This window comes from Diadema antillarum, unplaced genomic scaffold, assembly GCF_040938485.1.
Source record: "Diadema antillarum isolate AM-2024a unplaced genomic scaffold, OU_Dant_1.0 seq00000035_RagTag, whole genome shotgun sequence".
Lineage (NCBI taxonomy): Eukaryota > Metazoa > Echinodermata > Echinoidea > Diadematoida > Diadematidae > Diadema > Diadema antillarum.
The window spans coordinates 1,278,313-1,298,712 of NW_027271149.1; the positions used below are offsets into that span (position 1 = coordinate 1,278,313).

Consider the following 20,400-nt stretch of genomic DNA (forward strand, 5'->3'; position numbering starts at 1 on the left):
TTCTTGTTTATTTCCAGACACTACTGTATGATTCTGTTAAGTTTTTACGCCATTTCAGGTTGCATATGGTGTTCTCTAACCTATACGGGATATTTCTGAGTGAGAACAGTAGGTCGCAGGTCAAAAGTCAATGTCAGAGGGCATGTCCCCACTCAGCGGTCAGGGTGAAGTTGATGGCCGGGCTGAGGTGCTGAGAGGAAACTGACATTCTAGCGCATGCGCAAATTGTTCGTGCTATCATGTGACGACATTTCAAGTGGATCTAACGACTGTTCCCTGACACTTGACTGGCATAAGGCTTTAGATTTGGACTTTTAGGATTCTTACGCATTTACGCAGACATGACAATTTGCCCTTGTCGAATTCACTCAACTAATTCTTATGGTTAACATTTTGCGATGGTTGGTGACATCGGTTGACCCTTGCCTCCTTCACCTTTCAAAAGGCACCACCACATCACAGATTAATCCGCAAATCATTTCGTTTCATTTCAAAACACAGCAGCGAACAAAGCGATTTTGCTTTGGTTTGTTTCCGCCTTTTCCTCAGAGCCATAACATCTTGTTAAAGCATACACAGTGCCTTTCGAAATAAAAAAGAAGAAGTGAGGAAACCGAAAAAAAGAGCTGAGAGGAAAAAGAGAGAAATAAGAGAGAAGGGGGAGACTGATGTTGACGATTGCTAACAATGTAGTCGTGTTGTTGCTGGGAATTTTGACAAGACGTTTGACTCGAGGGTCACGCACTCTCTTCCAGCAAGAAAATAATTGACTTCTTTTGTGTTTCGCCAAGGAGTTATACTAGTACCTTGTACCCCCTTGGTTTCACCGGTTAACAACCACGCCCGTTACGCCCTGAGCAACCCCTTTGAAGACAAGCATGTATGTAACCATGGAATTGACTCAGTTCTTGCTGTGGAGCAGTGAAAGTGTTTTAAGGTATATGCCGAATTTCTTACCCTGCCATGACCCCTCGAACAAACTCACCAACGGGCTACTATAGGATGTGGGGTTTTCTTCGACTTCTTTTTGTACCCCCCCCCCTTTTTTTTATTCATCTAGTAAGTTTCATTAAAAAAAAAACAAGCAAACCAGATCAGTTGAATCGTATTCCAACTTTACACACAGCGCAGGAACACTTAACGATTTTTGTAAGACTGTGTACTTACACTATGGCCACCATGATTACACTGATCAACACAGATCTCGTGGCATGCCTGTTGTGTGATGTGGTGCAAATGTCAAATGGAATCGAATGATTATGATGGGAGAGTTGTGTGTATGTGTGTGTGTGTGGGGGGGGGGTCATCTATATTTACAATCTATATTTATCGAGTGTATTTGTTACGTCAGTATGACGATTCAAATCATGTCAACACAATTACTACCTGTTTAGGAAGGGGAAACTGCCTAATACCAACGTTATACACATAGTCAACTTTGCACACATACCCGCATCGCAGATAGGCTCGTTGTCACTGTAACTTGCAATAACTGCGACTTATATACAGTTGTATGCGGTGCAACGAAACCAGCAACCCTTACATGCAAGTGGTGTGTTGGTGTTGTAGCTTTTGAGAGAAACTGTAAGAGCGCCTCGGCCAGGGAGATGAGAACTCCCTGCCTCGACGTATATAGAAAAGGCCACACAATGTAGGCCTATAGCTATTTTGATGTTTACTAATAAAACTTTTTCCCGCTTTTTTTTCCCGCTATTCCTGTCGTCTGCAGGAGGCCATGAAGTTGTCGCTACAGCAACACGACCATCTGGCCCAGGCAAGGTGTATGTGTGTCTTCGCAGATGTACACAGAAACAGGGGAGATTGCGAGGTGAGACAATACGTAGTTTACCCGTTTTCAATATACATGTATAATGATTACAGCAGGGACCCATGTCATAAAAGATGTATAGGATAGCAACTCTTGCTGGAATGGCCACTTCTCATAGCAACAGCCAGTCAGATAGCTGGAATCTTGTCGTTACCATGACAACTGCCATGCCAGCAAGACTTGCTATCGTATCAACTTTTTTTAAATGAAATGGGGCCCTGATGGAGTACTCTGTTGCATGTGTTCACGACTGTGTTAAAGGGAAATGAAACCGAAATGTACCTATGTGGATTGTGTGGCTGCAGAAATATAAGTACTCTACTCGAGTTTTCAATGAATCTTCACTCAACTTATTCGGAATGTTTTAAATTACACATCGTCGTAGCACGCAAGCTTGCCTAATCAACGGATGTGATTATAGGGAAATATAGCCCAAAAAATATGTAATGGACTGAGTTAATGCAAAAATAGGAGAACAAATCAGTGGAGTTTGAGGAAAATCGGATAATCCTTTCGATAAGTATAAATGTCTAAAGGTTCAGTACCGCCAACGCTGCATGGATAAGAAGATAACAAAATTTCGTGATGCCATAGTAGGACAGTGATATAAAGAAGGTATTAAGAGAATTCAGCATATTTGTATTTTCCAGCATAATGACAGAGCACTTGGCTTATCTCTTTCAGTAAGCAGGGAATGACATTACCTTCAACATCCTACAAATATACCGGTAACCAGTGGAAGGAATGTGTATGTTTTCATTATGAAATAAATAAATTTTGTGGAATTCTCTTGTACTCCATTATGTCGTTGTCACATTGTGACATCATGAATTGTTGCAATCGTCATATCCAGCTGTTGACCAGGCAAGTAAGCGAGGTATGACGATGTGTAATTTCCTATGTCCAGAGTGAATTGAATAAAAAGTCATTGAAATCGCAAGGAGAACGAGGATGAATTCCTAGATCCGCGACGCACGAGTCACAGATCAAAAGTTCATACTGAAGAAAATGTTCAGTGCACTGAAGAGTAAACTAATCGGAATGATAACGTACATTGTACCCTTAAAACTATATGGAAGTATCGAAAGCTTGAGTTTTGAAATTTAAGCAAGTCCCCCGACTCTTCTCTGTATAGTAATATGAAGAGATAGTTCTTAACTATTCGATGAAGATGACTTAAGATGACTAGTGAATCAGAACCCCTTTCGATGGTTGAATATCTTTCCAAGTTGTTTGCCGCGTGTGAGCACAAGCCTCATCAATCACGTACGTCCGAGACAGTTACCACACATTGCGGCGATTATACGATTTAACCTCTGACCTCTTCCACGTGACCTCAGTTGACCCGCAGCGTCTTCCATTCAAACAGGGTCTTGATAACACGTATCATGTGGGGAATAAATGTCTCATTATTTTTTGTCCTCTTCTTTTCTTGTCTACAACACTGTGAACATATATGACGCCAGAAATAACCAAAATGTACTGATCGATAAATAATCAAATTAACCGCATAAAGGCATCAAAGTATGATTCATCACAATTTGATAGGACTTTGCAGTTTTAGACATGTCTTAACAATTCCTGAACGCAGTCTACAACTGAATATAGATCATTTTCAGCGCGCCGGAAGCAGTTTTGGATTGGGGGGGGGGGGGGGCAAACATTGGAGGGGGCTCAAGATTAGACCATGCATATGTTACACAATATACACATACACACACACACACACACACACGCACACACATCTATTATATATATATATATATATATATATATATATATATATATATATATCAGCTATATATGTATAGCGGCGTACGGTGGGTCGAAACATGGGGGAACCATAAAGTAATTTTGACGGTCTGTATGCTTGTGCGTGTGTGCGTGAGCAATAATGGGACTACAATACATTACGGAATGTGATACATTCAACAACGCAGTCATTGAGGAACATTGTAAGTTTTCCTTACATGGATTATGGAATGACGGTGTGAAACGATCGACAAATTATATACTGTCAGCAACATAAGGTGAATGGCATAACAATAAAATGCGAGCGAGCGAAGCGAGCGAGCTTGAAAATTTTGATATTCTACAGTTCCAAAACTAGAGTTTTAATTGTAGCTATATATTTCGCTTTGGAAATAAATGGGGGCGCATCGGGCGCAACTGCTGGCAATTATTGGCAGCAACATTAGGAGAATGGCATAAAGATTCAATGCGAGCGAGCGAAGCGAGCAAGCTTGAAAATTTTGACATTCTACAGTCCCAGAACTGGGGTTTGTAGCTATATCTTTCACTTTGGAAATTAATGGGGCGGTGCATCGGGCGCAACTGCTGGCAATTACTGGCAGCAACATTAGGAGAATGGCATGAGGATTCAATGCGAGGGAGCGAAGCGAGCGAGCTTGAGAATTTTGACATTTTACAGTCCCAAAACTCCCGTTTGTAGCTATATCTTTCGCTTTGGAAATTAAGGGGGGGAGCATCGGGCGCAACTGCTGGCAATTACTGGCAGCAACGTTAGGAGAGTGGCATAACGCGTCAATGCGAGCGAGCGAAGCGAGCGAGCTTGAAAATTTTGACATGTTACAATCCAAAAACTCCCGTTTGTAGCTATATCTTTCGCTTTGGAAATTAAGGGGGGGGCATCGGGCGCAACTGCTGGCAATTACTGGCAGCAACGTTAGGAGAGTGGCATAACTATTCAATGCGAGGGAGCGAAGCGAGCGAGCTTGAAAATTTTGACATTTTACAGTCCCAAAACTCCCGTTTGTAGCTATATTTATCTTTCGCTTTGGAAATTAAGGGGTGGGGGCATCGGGCGCAACTACTGGCAATTACTGTCAGCAACATTAGGATAATGGCATAACGATTCAATGTGAGCGAGCGAAGCGAGCGAGCTTGAAAATTTTGACATTCTAGAGTCCAACAACTGCCGTCGTAGCTATGTTTTTCGCTTTAGAAATTAAGGGGGAGGCGCACCGGGCTCAACTGCTGGATGCGAGCGAGCGAAGCGAGTGGGCTTGAAAATTTTGACATTTTACAGTCCAAAAGCTGCCGTTTGTAGCCATATTTTTTCCCTTTTATTCATATATATACATATTTATTTTATTTTCTTTGTTTATTCATTTATTTTTATTATTATTATTATATTTTTTTTTTTTTTTTGGGGGGGGGGGGGCTTTTTGGGGGGGCAAAAATGCGTTTTGCCCCCCCACTTTTTGGATTGGGGGGGGCGGCCGCCCCCCCCTGCCCCCCCACTTCCGGCGCCTATGATCATTTTGAATATAAATCGTCCACTATATCCATATATGTGTTTTCAGCTAGCCTGACAACTGGCGAGATATTCTTACACGTCCATATCATTGATCCTTTTTTTCTTTTTACATTGAAGAACTATGATATGATATATAACTTTTACAATTATCAATGGAGAGCACCTGATTAAATTTGATTCTTTTTTTTGGGACAGAATATAATGCCTAGTGCAGTCGAACCACCATAGAAGCATGACCATTTTGCCTCACCAATACTGTGTAAGTGTGCACATTATTGTTGAATACGTTGTGAAGTGCCGTGGTTCTGTTCAGTAGTTTGTAATTTTCCACCAACGATGAAACTGAAAATGGTGTTCTATTTTTATAAATGATTTGTAAATGCCCGTGTGGTACTTGATAATTAGAGATAACCGTGTTCACTTGCTCTGAAAAGTGTTAGGCCCTATATCTGAAACTCTTGAACGCGCAGCTTTCAAAATCGGCAATGGCAAGCATCGTACGATTCTGGCGCATAAACTTGTGATCCATTGACGCTATATGTGATAGAGCATGCACATCCCCGCGTATCAGTTTCGAGGGTACTTACGTGAATTTAATATCCCGGTAAATGTTTTGAAGCTGTGAAGATGAGAGAAATTCCACACACTTTAATCTCCCATGAAGGGATAATGGTGATGAACAGTGATATTTATGGAGATGATGACAATTGTGTTATAGTAACGATGATAAATGATGATGATCGTCATAAACAGAAGAAATACTGTTTTTATTATCACTATCCCCTTCACCATCATAAAATTTCAGGCAGGTATAGTGTGTTGCTTAATTTAATAGCGCCGTCAGTCTAAATCAATCAGACTGTTATATACCGTCCACCACAACAACCGTAAGTTGGCCTACAATAAATGGCATATACTCTATTACCATTGAGTTTAGTGTACGTAGAAAGTGACGATTTCGATGGATTAGCTCGGCAAAAATATAGATATCAAGAACGTCGTCATAGTTTTACCTTTGTCGTTTGTTCTCTTCTATTTTCAAACCCATGTCCGTATAATGTAATGATTCTGAGAGTGAAACAAAAATGATGTGGTGTAAGGCTCAACGCACGTAGTGTCCCTCTGTATGAGCTCAAGTGCCCGGATTCTAGCGTTTTCGATATTTTCTCTTGGTGATTGACCGGAGTGTTTACGTGTAAAGTTAATGGCCAAACCCGGAGGAAGGAAAATATCCCCTAATATTGCCCGCTGTACTTGACGGTCAACCAAAATAACAACTACAATTGCCCGGCAAAACTACTTCATATGGGTAATAATGATTAATGTGTACATATGAACGGATCTGTACTCAGTTTGATATTATAATTTTGTGAAGCCCTGAGACACATTTTTAGGCCCTCTACTCGTTGTATCAGCGCTATATGAATACCTATATTGTATTGTATCCCATTCAAGTGCACTTGTACGTCAAGGAATTGTTATGTTTGGTAGAAGGGACGCCACCTTTAGGCAGGGTGAAGGCAGTGTACCTGTGTTTTTGATCTGTCTCGGTCCTTTTATGGAGGACAGCTGTTGACATCATCAGTGTGTCCGCGTTCCCTCCTCCTCCATCCTCCTCCTATGACATCTTCCACGGGTATCATCAGATCGGACCTTTCTTGTCTTTTGAGGATGTATGAAATAGTACTCATCGTCCGCATATCTGCGATATATTTTGGGCCAGTGATCGCGCGGCGGATTAGGGGTCGGCGCTCTGAAGAAAAACGGGAGATAAATGCGGGGAAAATTGATGCAGCATCTGCCGACGACGGTGCATTTATCGGCGAGCATCCATCTAATCGTGGAGAAAAAGGGCGTTGTAAAGGGAGCCGAAGAGTTTTCAACATGGTCACCACACACTTCCACGTGTTAGTGTTTTATTTTCCCGCCTTTTTTTTTTCTTTATTGTTGCATGGCTGGAATACAAGTGCATTAAACTCTAGCTTGTCGCGCATGCTCAATTTGAACCTTCCCGCCGACTGTCGGCCGTGAAACCGAACGTTTCGAAATTGTGCCTCGAGGTAGAATACCCCGGGTGATAATGTACATAAACTGAGATTGTAATATTACATTGAATAGTGTCCCTTTGGACACCTGTGTTATGCATTTGAAAGCATCATATATGTACAGTAATTAGTTGTTGATCAGGTCAAATTACTTCTGCCATGTTTAGAGTTTGATGCTGATGATGATTATAATGGACATGGCGCGATTCGAAACTCTGGCAAGCGTTTGTGACGGATGTCGCTTTATGACTGACGTCGTTTCGTTTTCGCGCTTCTTCAAGACATCAAGACATCCGGTTGATCTTTACTGGTTGTCATCGATAGTTTGTGACTTGAGATCAATTTACTAAACCTCTGGAACTGGCTGCATGGTTTGATAATTACTTTTCAAAGAAGAGGTCGGTTTAGCACGAGGACGGATATGGGACAAGTGCAGTTGAAAACAAAACAAAGAAAAAACACAATGCGTCATTCCATCTCAGGCATGACCCCACCCCTTTCACTTTTCTTGCTTTTGATTCGTTGACATGCTCCATTAGTCATTAATCCACTTTCAAGTGTACCCACATCAGGATGTACAGAGAAAGCTAGATTGCCCTTTGGCTCCTAAGGCACTAAATGGAGTGGGAAATGGCGAGAAATGGTAGCGGAGTGCCTCCGGCAGTGGAAATGCTCTCGTCCCTTGGACGTGCCAACATTAAGAGAAGGGCCAGATGGGTATAAAAGAACTGACTCACAGGGCCTTGGGAAATTAACTTGCGCTGCTTTTTCAACTTACTTTACATTCTCTACCCCACCCCACCCCACTTTCTTTCTCTCTGTGTGTGTTTAGAAAGTGGAGTTGATGCAACACTTAATGTTCTCCAACTGATTAAAAACATTTCTCCGAAATGAACCATTTCCCCTAGGGGAAATACGCACTAAAATCTTCCAAGAATAGTGTGGACCTTCTTTTTTCTCCCTACTATGATGTTTGGTGTTCATCGGTGGCGATGGGATTCGGTTTGATGCGTCGCAGGTCCCATGGTTACGCATGCACACGGATCTTTAGACGCCTCATTTGCATAGATGACGGCTCTCTTGTTTGCAGCAAGGCGTCTGTCTGTTTCATTTTCTGTCTCAGTAACGGTCTTCATCCCCGTCTTGTAATCTTCTCTGTCTTCACAAGATGTCTAATGCTCTTTTTTTTTATTTGTCCAGTCTGATTTTGTCCTGTCTGAATAATCTTAAGTAATATCCACTGATACTTTCTGATAATGGAAACGGAAATGAAAGAAATTAATGACAAAGATTAATAAATGACGAACAGTGAAAATTTAACAACAGGTCGCAAATTAGACCGGATAATGTGTTCTAGCCTCAGTTTTTATATACATGTTTTATGTGATAAATTGTATTGGGTGTGTGGCGTGTTTATATTCTCCTCTCCTCTCTTTCTCTCGCTGTATGTATGTATGTATGTATATGTGTATGTATATGTATGTATGTATTTATGTATGTATGTATGTATGTATGTATGTATGTATGTGTATGCATGCGTGTATGTATATATGTCTGTCTGTCTGTATGTATGTATGTGTATATGTATCTATCTATCTTTCAAAGCGTGTATCTGTCTTTAGTTTTAGTTCTTGTTCTTTTTTAATTCATGTGTCTTTCTCCTCTTCATAATAATGTAATATTTATTTGTTATCAATTTCTCTGTCTTCTCCTTTTTCTCCTCCATTCCCCATTACAATAATGGTTTCCCATCGCCTGGTTTCGGCTATGTATGTCATATTGCATAAAGTGAACAACAAAGCACTAGATTACTGTATACATAGTTCCGCTGTATGTATATCAATTTTAACATCATTCGAAACACAAAATTAACCGTGAATGAATTTGATTTTCTCCTCGTCTGCTTTCAGCAATTTCGGATCCTCATTTCTATTTTTCTTGCCATATCATGTACCTATCTGTTTATTCATCAATCTATCCATGTAACTACCATAGTTCGCTTCTGGAAGTCAGGCAATTTTGATGTTTCTAGTGTTTTTAGTATGGTAGTGAAAGTTTGAGTAATGTTCTTTTGTGAGGTAACATGCTGTATACGCCGTGAATCAGCCACTCGTTCGTCTAGGCAGACGACACTATAGCAGCCAGATGAAATGGCGCGACGAACCTTCGTGAATTGCCCGACATGGTTCGCCCTCGTCTCACTTCGCTTAAATTTCATCTTCCGTGGCATTGCCTGCACTGCAGTAATAGGCTTGCCTGGCTAGTTTGCCAAGAAGTGCATATCAGTCGTTCACACTTAACAAGGCTGTCACGTACGTATGGCGAACTTAAGTCTACCAATGTGCGGAATAATGCTTCCATATTTATTTTCTTGACATGGTTGTAAAGTGCATCTATACAAAGTCAAGAGACGAAAATCTGCGTTTACTAGTCACATACAGGCCTCTAGGCGCCACAAACCACGCAACAGGTTTCAAACGTAGATGAGATCTTGTTAGCGGTATGTTTTGAGTGAAAGCAGTGAAAACGTCAAAACAGCTCTAGCATAAATATGATCGAGATTGAACATAATTTTTGGCGAGGTGAAGATCCATTTGGATTTCAATTCAGTAGCCTTCACGTGCTGACCTATCAACACGCTATAACAGTCGTCATGATCACGTTACAGCGGCTGAATTGTAGCTTGCAAGAGGCGTGCGTGTGGTTGTTCAGAACCATGGAGAGACCAGGGGCTTTTAGTATAATTTTGTCATAATTTTGTTTTCAAATGTGGAGCCGATTGATTAGGCCTTACGAGTATAAATACGTCTTTTAAAGGTGACTGAAGAGATTAAAAAAAACAAGAATACACTCATGCTGCGGCTAGTTCGTAAGTTTTCTGTCGAGAAGTTTGAACATTTCTTACAAGATTTCCAGGTAATGCCGTCTATCTTCGACTCACTGTTTTCAACCACACCCATTGCCCCTATTTGCTGCACTTGTGAAAGTAATCCATGTGATTAATGTCTTATTGACCTAATTCGGGCAATTACACCTGCGTGGTTTCGATAAAGCCTCAAAAAAAGTAGAGGGCGCTATTTAGTTTCTACTTTCATGGGAAGCTGGGTAGTTCACAAATGCCTCTGAATTTCCCGCTTTATTCAATAATCAGAATGACATCATCTCTATCTGTATTAAGGACGTTAAGCTGTATGTATTCAGACCTACTCTTTCAAGTTAAATAACAAGGGAGAAGTAATTAGGGAAAAAAAAAAACGTTTTCAGCATTTCTTTCGAATGTTTATCAATACGGTTCTTAGCATCTACCAAAGTATGCTCTAGCCATCTAGTTGTTTGAAAGTGCGTGCACACACAAGCACACACACACACACACATACATACACACACACATACACACACACACACACACACACACACACACACACACACACACACACACACATACACACACATATCTATACATGTATAAGCCTCTGATATGTCTTTCACGGTACATGTTGACTGTATTCCTACCTTTGTGCTATATTATGGAAAACACCATTCTCTCTTTTCTCAGTTATTTTTGTCTCTATTTCTCTTTTTATTCTCCTATCACACTCAGTGCTGATAGCTTTAAAACAGATATGTGTCGGCGATGTTTATCCGATGCTTTGATCTCGTTTTGAGATGGCAAGTCGTACTAAAAGTGTGTGCATGAGCGAAGTGACGAAAATACTTTTCGCCGTAAATAAACCCCGTTGAAAGACGTGATTACTGTATCTTGCAGTGTAAGCCTGCGAGCTTGTGCCCTTTATCTACAATATCATATCTCTCTATACGTATCGCATGTTATCAATACTATATTCCAGAGACTTTTATCGCCTAATCACTCTTGTAAATATGCCATTCTATTGAAGTGCTCTTGTTGTTTTTTCTGTGTGTAAATGAAGACCCGCAAGACGAAGAGATTATTCAGATTGTCAGAGTTTAATACCTAATCTTTACTATCTTCACTTGCACGTCACAGGCGTGATATAGAAATGTCTAATCCCGTTTAAACGAGAATCCACCGTAAGACAAAAAGCAATCAAGTCAAATACGTCATGTAACTTGCAGAACAGTACAGACATTTATACATATCATACATACGCACAAACACACACACACGTATATTCAAAATATATGATATATATATATATAAATATATAATGTAATATATATATATATATATATATGGGTTATATAAATATATAAATATGTTTATATATATATATATATATATGGATATATATATCTCGATAGGCATAGATAGATAGATAGATAGATAGATAGATAGATAGATAGATGGAGAGATAAAATACTTCATATGATTTATACCCGTATCTGCCAACAGATGCGTAATGTGTGCTTCGAAATGTATTGTCTCCAAAGTATTGTGTCATTTTGATGAGGAATTTTCTTGCCCTCTTGATGCGTTATGTGAGGCAAATCTACCGGATTATCATCTGATCGAGCTCCACTGGGGCGTCTCGTGGTATGACATCGGTACGCCCCAACGTCGTCAAGATCCAGGTCCAGTTTGCGATGAGCCGCGATGTCATGATCTGGTCTCCGGACCCCCTGACCTGTCTCGTACCTTTGGGGGAAGTGACACGAAGAGAGAGCAGCGACCTATATCGGCGATATTAATTGGCAATTTGCGATGGTCAGCTGCGCGTGTTTGCTGTCAGGCACGATTACTCCCATACAGTTCAGGTGGTGTCCAGGTGACGAAAGTAGGCGATGCGATCGTTGCCATGCGCCGAGATATCGGATTATCGCTGATAACTTCATAGAGCGACGCTGTGATATATCGGAGATACGTTCAACGCGAAGATGAAAATTTATGTCCTGCTTTGTGTGCGCAACGATTTGCGTTCGCATTCCTCTTCGCTTCTTTTAACAAGAATTTCATGCGCGGCGGCTTCTGGGGAGAGAGGTTAAACAATAAATGGGCCATGAAAATGTGTGCTTGATGAAGTTTTGCTATCTTTTTCTTCCTCTCTCCCTCTCTCTCTATCTCCCCCACAATTTTCTTACTGTTGTTTTCATTCTGTTCTCATCGCTTTCATATCTTTTTCTTCTGTACTTCGCTTTTTTTCTTTCTTTCCCCGTTTTCCTTTTCTCTTTCCCTTGCTGTTTATCTTCTATCTCGTGAGTTCATTTCTTTATTCTTTTCGACATTGTTTGTGCTTCTGTCCACCCCCCCCCCCTCCTCGGCCATTCTCAACGAGCTCTGATTGCCAGAAGGCCTAGCACACGACGGACAGCAGCGCGGTACACACAGCTGCTACATTAAAGTTTTTCCAAACCTTATGTTGTCAATCGCATCCTTGAAGCCGTGTTTTACTTAACTTTTTGGCAGTTGCCTTTTGAAAGGAAAAAAAAAAACAGCAACGTAGATTTATGCTTGTGGACACACTTACACAACGCAGATGAGTATTTTCGTTTCTCTTTCGTTCGTCTGATAAACTATAGGGAGAAATGTATCAAATTCACTAGTCCATGTCAATAAACGGGAATACATTTTTGTTCACTGTGCCCTCAAACAAAATAAGTCATCTGGCATCATCGCATTCTCCAGTATTTTTTTTTTCTCGATTGACTGTGTAATTAGTATTATGAATCATTTTAAAAGCTATATCTGTATGAAATTGCGTACGGAATTAAACATATTTTTTTTTCGTTGTTGTTGTTTAAGATCAGGAAGCAGTTTCGTCTGACGTCATTATGTGTTATTCAAACTCAAATATTACTCATCGTCTTCAGAGTAGAGTTTGCGGAAATGAAAAAGACTTTGCAAAGAGGAGTAAGATCCTTTGATGGGGTAGCGATGCTGCGATGCCAAGTTTACACGTCTCATTTCAGACGATGTATACGATCACCCCCAGTGTGCGCATCTCGCGATACACTTAATGGCGTTCCGATCCCCGTATGCTGTCAGCGCACGCCAACCTTGTCCCAATGTCACGACTGGGGATCGCAATCACGCGACAAAGAATGCTTAAAACAGTGTGTCGTGTGCCAGCTCAAATGTCAAACGAATGTACGTACTTCACCAGAGTGAAGGGGGGATGGTAGCTTCTCCGTAAAACATGTTCGTAAGGTGTTCAAGGCGCCGCCGCTGAGAAAACAAACGTGCTGCACGTACATCAAAGTCCCGCCGTGCGCAATCGCGAAAGGTCTTGTCAGACAGGACACATTTCATGCATACAAATCCTGTCGTAACAGCGTGCCTTCATGACCAATAAGAGCGCTTCCGCGCTAGAACGGCAAAGGAAATAGGACGTGGGACGTTTGCTGCATGACGATAAAAGCATTTCAACAAAGGCGCATCAATTTCTTTTTTTAAACAATCCCGATTCAAGTGTGCAGGCTGTCGGACTGTGTCATTTATATAGTAGCTGTCTGTTTGTAGACGTGTGTGTGTGTGTGTGTGTGTGTGTGTGTGTGTGTGTGTGTGTGTGTATGTGTGTGTGTGTGTGAGAGAGAGAGAGAGAGTGTGTGTGTGTGTGTGTGTCTGTATGTGTGTGTGTGTGTGTGTCTGTATGTGTGTGTGTGTGTGTGTGTGTGTGTGTGTTTGTATATACGGATATGTTTATTTTATCTTAATCTGCCGATCTGTGTTTATACTTGAGCGAAGGGAAGCGGCGTGAGATTGCTTTCCTATTCTGTATTATGTAGGCTACCATATAGAATAGATAAAACTGATATTTGCTTACTTCAGATTTTTGTGTGTATAGTTTACGTCTTGTGTTGATGTAACATTTTGAATGCCGGCAAGAAAGGATCATTAAACTGTTAACATTAAACAAAGGACAGTAACTGCTTAAAGAACTAGGTTTGTTTGGACTGATCAGAGGTAGATGTGAATACATCGGTCACTAAATTCAAAATTTGTTTTTTTCCGGATAGGTGTCAAAATGTGCGAGGTGACTTTATTTGTTACACAATGAAGATGCTGTTCTAAGACAGTGAGAGTCAATCCCTGCTGGAGAGAAGTCCAAACAGAGGGCCCCTTCCTTCATTAAGGCCAAACGAAACATCTCTAGCAGTAGTCTCGAACAGCAGGTATTAAAACTTCGCACTCTGCTGGTGTAAGACAAGCTAGAATAGGGGAAACGGATGTGTATTTCTGAATGTCACAGAGATGATGTAGGATTAAACGCAGCCTAAATACCTGTGGATTCGGTTTACGAAGAAGCTTTATTAATGTTACGTTCCAGTCCTATTTTTAGACGTACGTATAAGTCCTTTTACACGGTCATTGTTGTATGTCAAGATGACACGAATGTTTTGCACATATCCTAAGAAATCAAACCAGCAGCTGCACTCACATTCGTGTGACATTTCAGCACATAATACCGATAAGGACGTCTCCTAGGAGGGAAATAAGAGCGGGAATGTTTACGTTGTAAAAGTCATACCGACAACCCGCTAGGAATGCTATCAGGGATGCAGAGGATAAGCATCCCCCTCGAGAATTGGTGTACCTGCCACTCCCGGGAATGTCTTCCCGTGGCCAGCAACAAATTGATTGATTCTCCTCCCCCGTCTTCCCAGAGGTGTCCGCGCCTAGATTAGGGTCCTACGCTGGCGGCAGCTTGCGTCACTGGTCCGTCAACCTACCAATTATTGCTAACCGAATATTACGACTTTTGCCCCGTGTCATCAAAAGCGGGAAATTACACACAAAGCTAATATGGTGTTGTCCATACAAGTTTTCATATAGAGAGAATTCTTAGTTTGTACATCACATTCACCTGCCTACAAAATGTTCTAGCTCATGCAGTGACATGAGCAGGTATTATTTGGCTGTGTTGTTTTGATGCGGCGTAATTGTGTGACGACCAGGGAGAGTATAATATTAAACGCGACATTATCTATTCGTTGCCACTCATTTTTGCTATCGAGCGACGCTGTATGTGTGGGTTTTGGGTTCTTCTTTAAGAATAATAACCATTTGAGTAGTACAATTTTGCTTTCAGTAATACCCGGCACAGATTATATCACTGCAGTTTTTTATCTAATCATTGACCATGGAATATTCGTCAGTCGCGTGGGCGTACAGAAATTTTGCCTTTCGTGAATCTAAACAATTACGTCTTATGTCGGTCCAGCGACATGTTCGTTCCACAGAGATCAAAGAGGAAACATCAACCCATAAATGTGCACGTTAAAGCAAACTTGAAACGAGAATAAGATGGAGGTGGGAAAGCAGAAAACTGGTGTTACGTATGAGCAAAGGAAGGCGAGCCTTTCTTCGCCCCAATGTGATTGTCATTCTGGGCTGATGCGTAATATCGACGCGAAGCGCCCCCAACTGCGATAACCTTTTTACACCACGCGCAGACCCGTGTCGCCTAGACGAATTCTTGCCTGAGCTGGCCCGCTGAGCGCCCGCCTCAACCACTGCTCGGACACGATTAAGAAAACGACGCCAACAACACGACAGCGGTTTGCAAACGTAGAACCCGGCTCTCTCCAAGCCCAGCAATTAGTTTTATGTTCCCTACCAGCATCCGCCCCAGTGAAACACACTTAGGAAGAGCAAGAAAAGGGTTGAGAGGAAATTGATACAGGCATTACCCCCTTGTCGTTGAACCCTTTAAGGGACGCCATAAATCTATATATAGTATTAACGGTGTTGTTTACATGCAGCATGGATGCAATAATCTAGTATCACCACTTGATATCACCCTTTAGAATACCAACCAGGGAACTATATTTGAAAGCTCTCACTCGTCAAGATAAGCTTCTGGTGTATTCTGTCAACGTTGATACGATCCACGACACTTTTATCTTTTCTACTCTATTGTTGTAGATATCTTTTTTTCTGTTTCAGAGTGATATGAAGCTGGGGCGGAGGGAGAGAAAAGTATAAAGCGAGAGGGGGAGGGGTGGGATGGTTATAGTGGTGCGACTTTCCTGCCAAAGTTTTTCTTTTTTCGTAACGTTCTTAATCTTCCTTAAATCCGACTTGATATTTATGACTCAACTCGTGCATCAAGCACTGATGACACTGAATCCAAAGTATCATGGAAGATTGAGTATGCATCTCGCCATGATCCAGGTTCGCGGCGAAGATGTGCACTTGGCGGTAAATGTCCCCTTCGGCGATGATCGAGGTTCTATCATGCCGACAGAACGGCGAGGCTGAGGCCCGCTGGGTCTCCATTCCATTTTTCTACCGACCCGTATGCCTGAAGGGATCATAATTTGCCAGATCGTTTTGATAACGTAAACACAGATGATCTTGGAATGTAACATTTGGACGTCAGCCAAAGACCCAGGCTTCAGGCACAACTCAAGTGATATCTCCTCCCTTTTCATTGTTCCGTTCTTGCGTTCTGTCATTTTGTCGTCTACAGAGGGCGTTTCCGCGGTACGAGTCGGCGTTGAACTTGATGTCGGACATTGGTGACCGCTACGGACAGATCCTGGTGCTGGCTGGAATGACCAAAGCTCTTATCCACATGAAGCAACCGGAAAAAGTAAGCTCTCTTTAAATCATCATCATATTCCGTCAGCGTTTCGTGTCGCTGGTGGTGATGTTGCTGTTGCTATTATGATTGCTATCATTCTGCATCTCTTTTTCTCACGGACTGTTTTTGGCCATAAGTATAATACCGTGTTAAAGTTTAATAATGTTCTGCACTCCACCGTCTCAGAGGTATTTCTTGAATTTTTGCTGAAATTGGTCCTTTAATCTTCCCGTTAGAACTTCTCATTGCAGTTTAAAGAAAACCACTGACTCCAGTTTACAAAATAGTTTACACAAGATTCTCCTTTCTTACTGTGGGTCCTATATCGTTGTACAAATTACACTCCAGCGCTTTTGTGTCGGAAATCATTAGCATAGCAATGACTATTTTATAAATCATCATATTTATATAACACTAATGTAAGTGTCAGATTGCATGTGATGTATAAGAAGCTACAGTAAAGTCAAGGAGATGTATGATACCTCGTTGCTTAACCTGTTTGTGTAAAAATGTTCAATGCCTAGTTTGTTTGGGTTTTTTTTTCTCATGAGCCACTGATATTTGTTTTTGCATTTTAACAGGCGATCGATTTCTGCAACAAAGCGATGGAGGTAGCGACGAGTATCGGCAATAAGGTGACGAATTTTTACAGCGTCTTTCACAGGTGTAGAATTGTAGTTGTTTGTCAAGACTGCATTATGTCTTCATGTCACAAAATCATCTTAAGCATGTTTATGCCCTACGCGGCAGTACTGCCTAGAGTCCTGAAAATGTTGGAAAGTAGCAATCGATGATTTTTACAGGTACCCTGAATCTAAACGGTACTTGCTTGGATAAATTTAATGTGTAATGCAAGAGGATTTGATATGGTCATTCAAGGAAAGGGGCGTACATCCAATGCAGAGTTGCCAAGACTCATGTAAAATGTGAATATCTCTCTGCGTGTCCCAACATGAGAATGATAAAAGCCTCTTTGATTTGGGGAGGTTTTGTCGTTGTTGTTGTTGTTGTTGTTGTTGTTGTTGTTGTTGTTGTTGTTGCCTTTTGAGATGCTCGTAGCAGACAAGTAGTATCTCCCTGGATACTGGTTAAAAAAACACCGCCCTAAGTTTGATGTGTTTACATTGGCAGCCTTGGCAATGCAATTAGGTCAGTTAAGTCAATTAGAATAAGGTCCATTATTTCTTAGATATATTGGGAGTCGTCTTCGCTTGTATGAAAATAACAAAATATAGTCTCTTTCACTTTTCATGTCTGTAGATATCTATAAGAATTTTCTTAATTCATTAAATTGAATTTTCACCTTCGACATCGTCTAGATGTGCATGCTGAGGGCGAACTGGACGCTGCACACGCTCTACCGGGCGATTGGCGACATGACAACAGCACAGCAGCACGCTTGTCGCTTTGACCAGTACCTCCAAGAGATGGCGCTATACTGCGGCGTCTGTCACGAAGTCATGGGCAACCGTGAGAACAGCATACAGAGCCTGACCTGTTTCCACATATTTCACACGAGGTGAGTACGGCCCTGGTCACACATAAGCGAATACTGATCGACAACCATTCTACATCCACTGAAATCGCTGGTCAGCAGTTGGTCATCACAGGTTGTAAAAAGTTTTTTTTTTTTTTTTTTTTTTAAGTCGGCAAATGGATGTCAGTGGTCGGCGACCGGTTTGGGTCGGGTAGAGGTTTTCGATGCTGCATCGAGAACCTGTTGCCGATCAAACTTGTCAGCAAATTTTTGTTATTGATTTTTTTTCCTGTAATTGGTGGTAAGAAGGTCGGCAACCGGTCGCTGACTGGTTGCTAACCTCTTTAGAACTGGTCTGCAGTGACTTCTGGCCCTTGGCAAAAAATTTGGTCGTCAACCAGTTGCCGATGGCCGACTTTTTGCCAAGTGGTTGCTAACCAGATGACATGCACAACAATTACTACTAAAAACCATTTTTCTAGAGTGTCTGCGTCCACGGGCTTACACATTTGTAATCCTGTGGTAATTGTTGCCGCGCCCCACGTGGAAATCAGCAACCAATCGGCGGCCAATTTCTAGTTGTCTTCATAAGTAGCCTTCAATTTGCTGACCATTTGCAAACCTTTCTGCAAGCAGTCGCCTGCTCATCATCATCATCGTTGTTGTTGTTGTTGTTGTTGTTGTTGTTGTTGCCGTCGTGAAATGTTCGCAAAGCGCTCTATAACCGGTCATCAAATGGTTTGCAAGTTGTTCGGCAACTGGTTGGCAGTCGGTCGGTAGCCTGTCAGCAACCAGTCGCCGATCAAAAATTTAGGGCTTTGGTCGCCGATTGGTTGTCGATGGTCGCCTGTAATGTTTGGTTGCTGGAGGTCGGCGACCGGTCTTCGCATAATGTGTGACCAGGCCCCTAAGGTTGGCTCTTGATAGTGGACAGCTGTCACCCTCGTCAATGACTTTTCACCAGTGATAATTGTAACCAGAATATTGCTTTCTTTTTGTTTATTCACTGTTGTTTGTCTGTTTGTAACCTTCTCTTTCGGGAAGGGATGGTTTAGCCGTGATGGCTTGTCTCTTGGTTGATATTTCTTTGTTTTCTGTTGTCTTTCTTGCGTTCGTAATTGGGCTCTTAGAAACGGTTTTGTACAGCATCCAATTACGATACGAGACATGACAGTTGGAAAATTCAGAAGAAATTGAAACCATTGTATTTTCAATAGTGATTTACAGTCGAATGTTGAATGAGTTGAGATGCATAAAGACGGAAGAAATTAACCAGAATGTTGAGCAGGGTAACGAAATTTCTCCCAGTATTTCATGTTTCACTAAAAACGGCAAAACAGACATTACAAGGCCAAACTGTTTTTAACTTACGCATATCCTCCCGATTAATCTTTGGTTTCACTCCTCTCTTTTCTTGTACAGGTGTGTGGAGAACAGTACCTTCAAGACGCGAGGCTGCCCAAACTGCAAGAAAACGGCTCATTTGTCGACTCCCGTTTCCGTCTAGTCGAACTTTGCCACATAACGCACGCACGCACGCACACAATCACGCACACACGCACGTACGCATTCAAGCCTTATCCGTGTACTAGTACACTACAGGATCAAATCGATTTTGTAGTGTTTATCAAGTAACCAATGCACTGATCGCAGTTATTATCGTAAGTTGACGAAGAAGGAGGAGGTGCAACTATGTCTTTGTGTCAACTTGTGTCTTAAGCTGATCTAACATCTTGTCCCAAAAGACCTTGGTGCTACTTTAGTTTGCCCTATATACAAGATATATACACGCCTTCTGTGTGTGGGGAGCATTTCTCTGTTATTGTCGCCACCAGATCTCTTGTGTTTAAGCGCGCGAAAAAGAATAATACTTGAAGAATAAAAATCGTCGTATGTTTTACATCACGACGTGTGAATCGTTAATAGAACATCACGTTTTATTCTCCTTGCCATTTGAACATCTTGACATAATATTAATTGAGTGATTTTAAATGACAACAAGAACTATATGTATCGTACTTTCAATGCAAACTTTGTTTTTAGAATATTTCCTTCGCTCTTCAAATAAAAGCAAGATCGTGTTTTGCATGCAAATAAAAGCAAGTGAGAAACAAAGTAACACTCTAACAGTAGACAATAGCCTTATTCTATTAGGATATATATATATATATATGTATATATATATATGCCTATATCTTCAATATAGAAACAAAGCAACACAATCGCAGTAGACAATAGACTGCATGAGCTTAGAAAAGTGACAAGAC

General features: G+C 41.4%; 1 protein-coding gene across 1 annotated transcript; it reads left to right on the forward strand.

The window, feature by feature from the left end:
- Window positions 1-1,735: 1,735 nt before the first annotated feature.
- Window positions 1,736-19,812, forward strand: LOC139725335 (43 kDa receptor-associated protein of the synapse-like). Its single transcript, XM_071636422.1, has 5 exons — window positions 1,736-1,828; window positions 16,543-16,665; window positions 17,238-17,291; window positions 17,976-18,175; window positions 19,556-19,812. Exons 1-5 carry the CDS (start codon window positions 1,736-1,738, stop codon window positions 19,638-19,640), a joined length of 555 nt encoding a protein of 184 aa, XP_071492523.1. The 3' UTR covers window positions 19,641-19,812.
- Window positions 19,813-20,400: the final 588 nt, after the last annotated feature.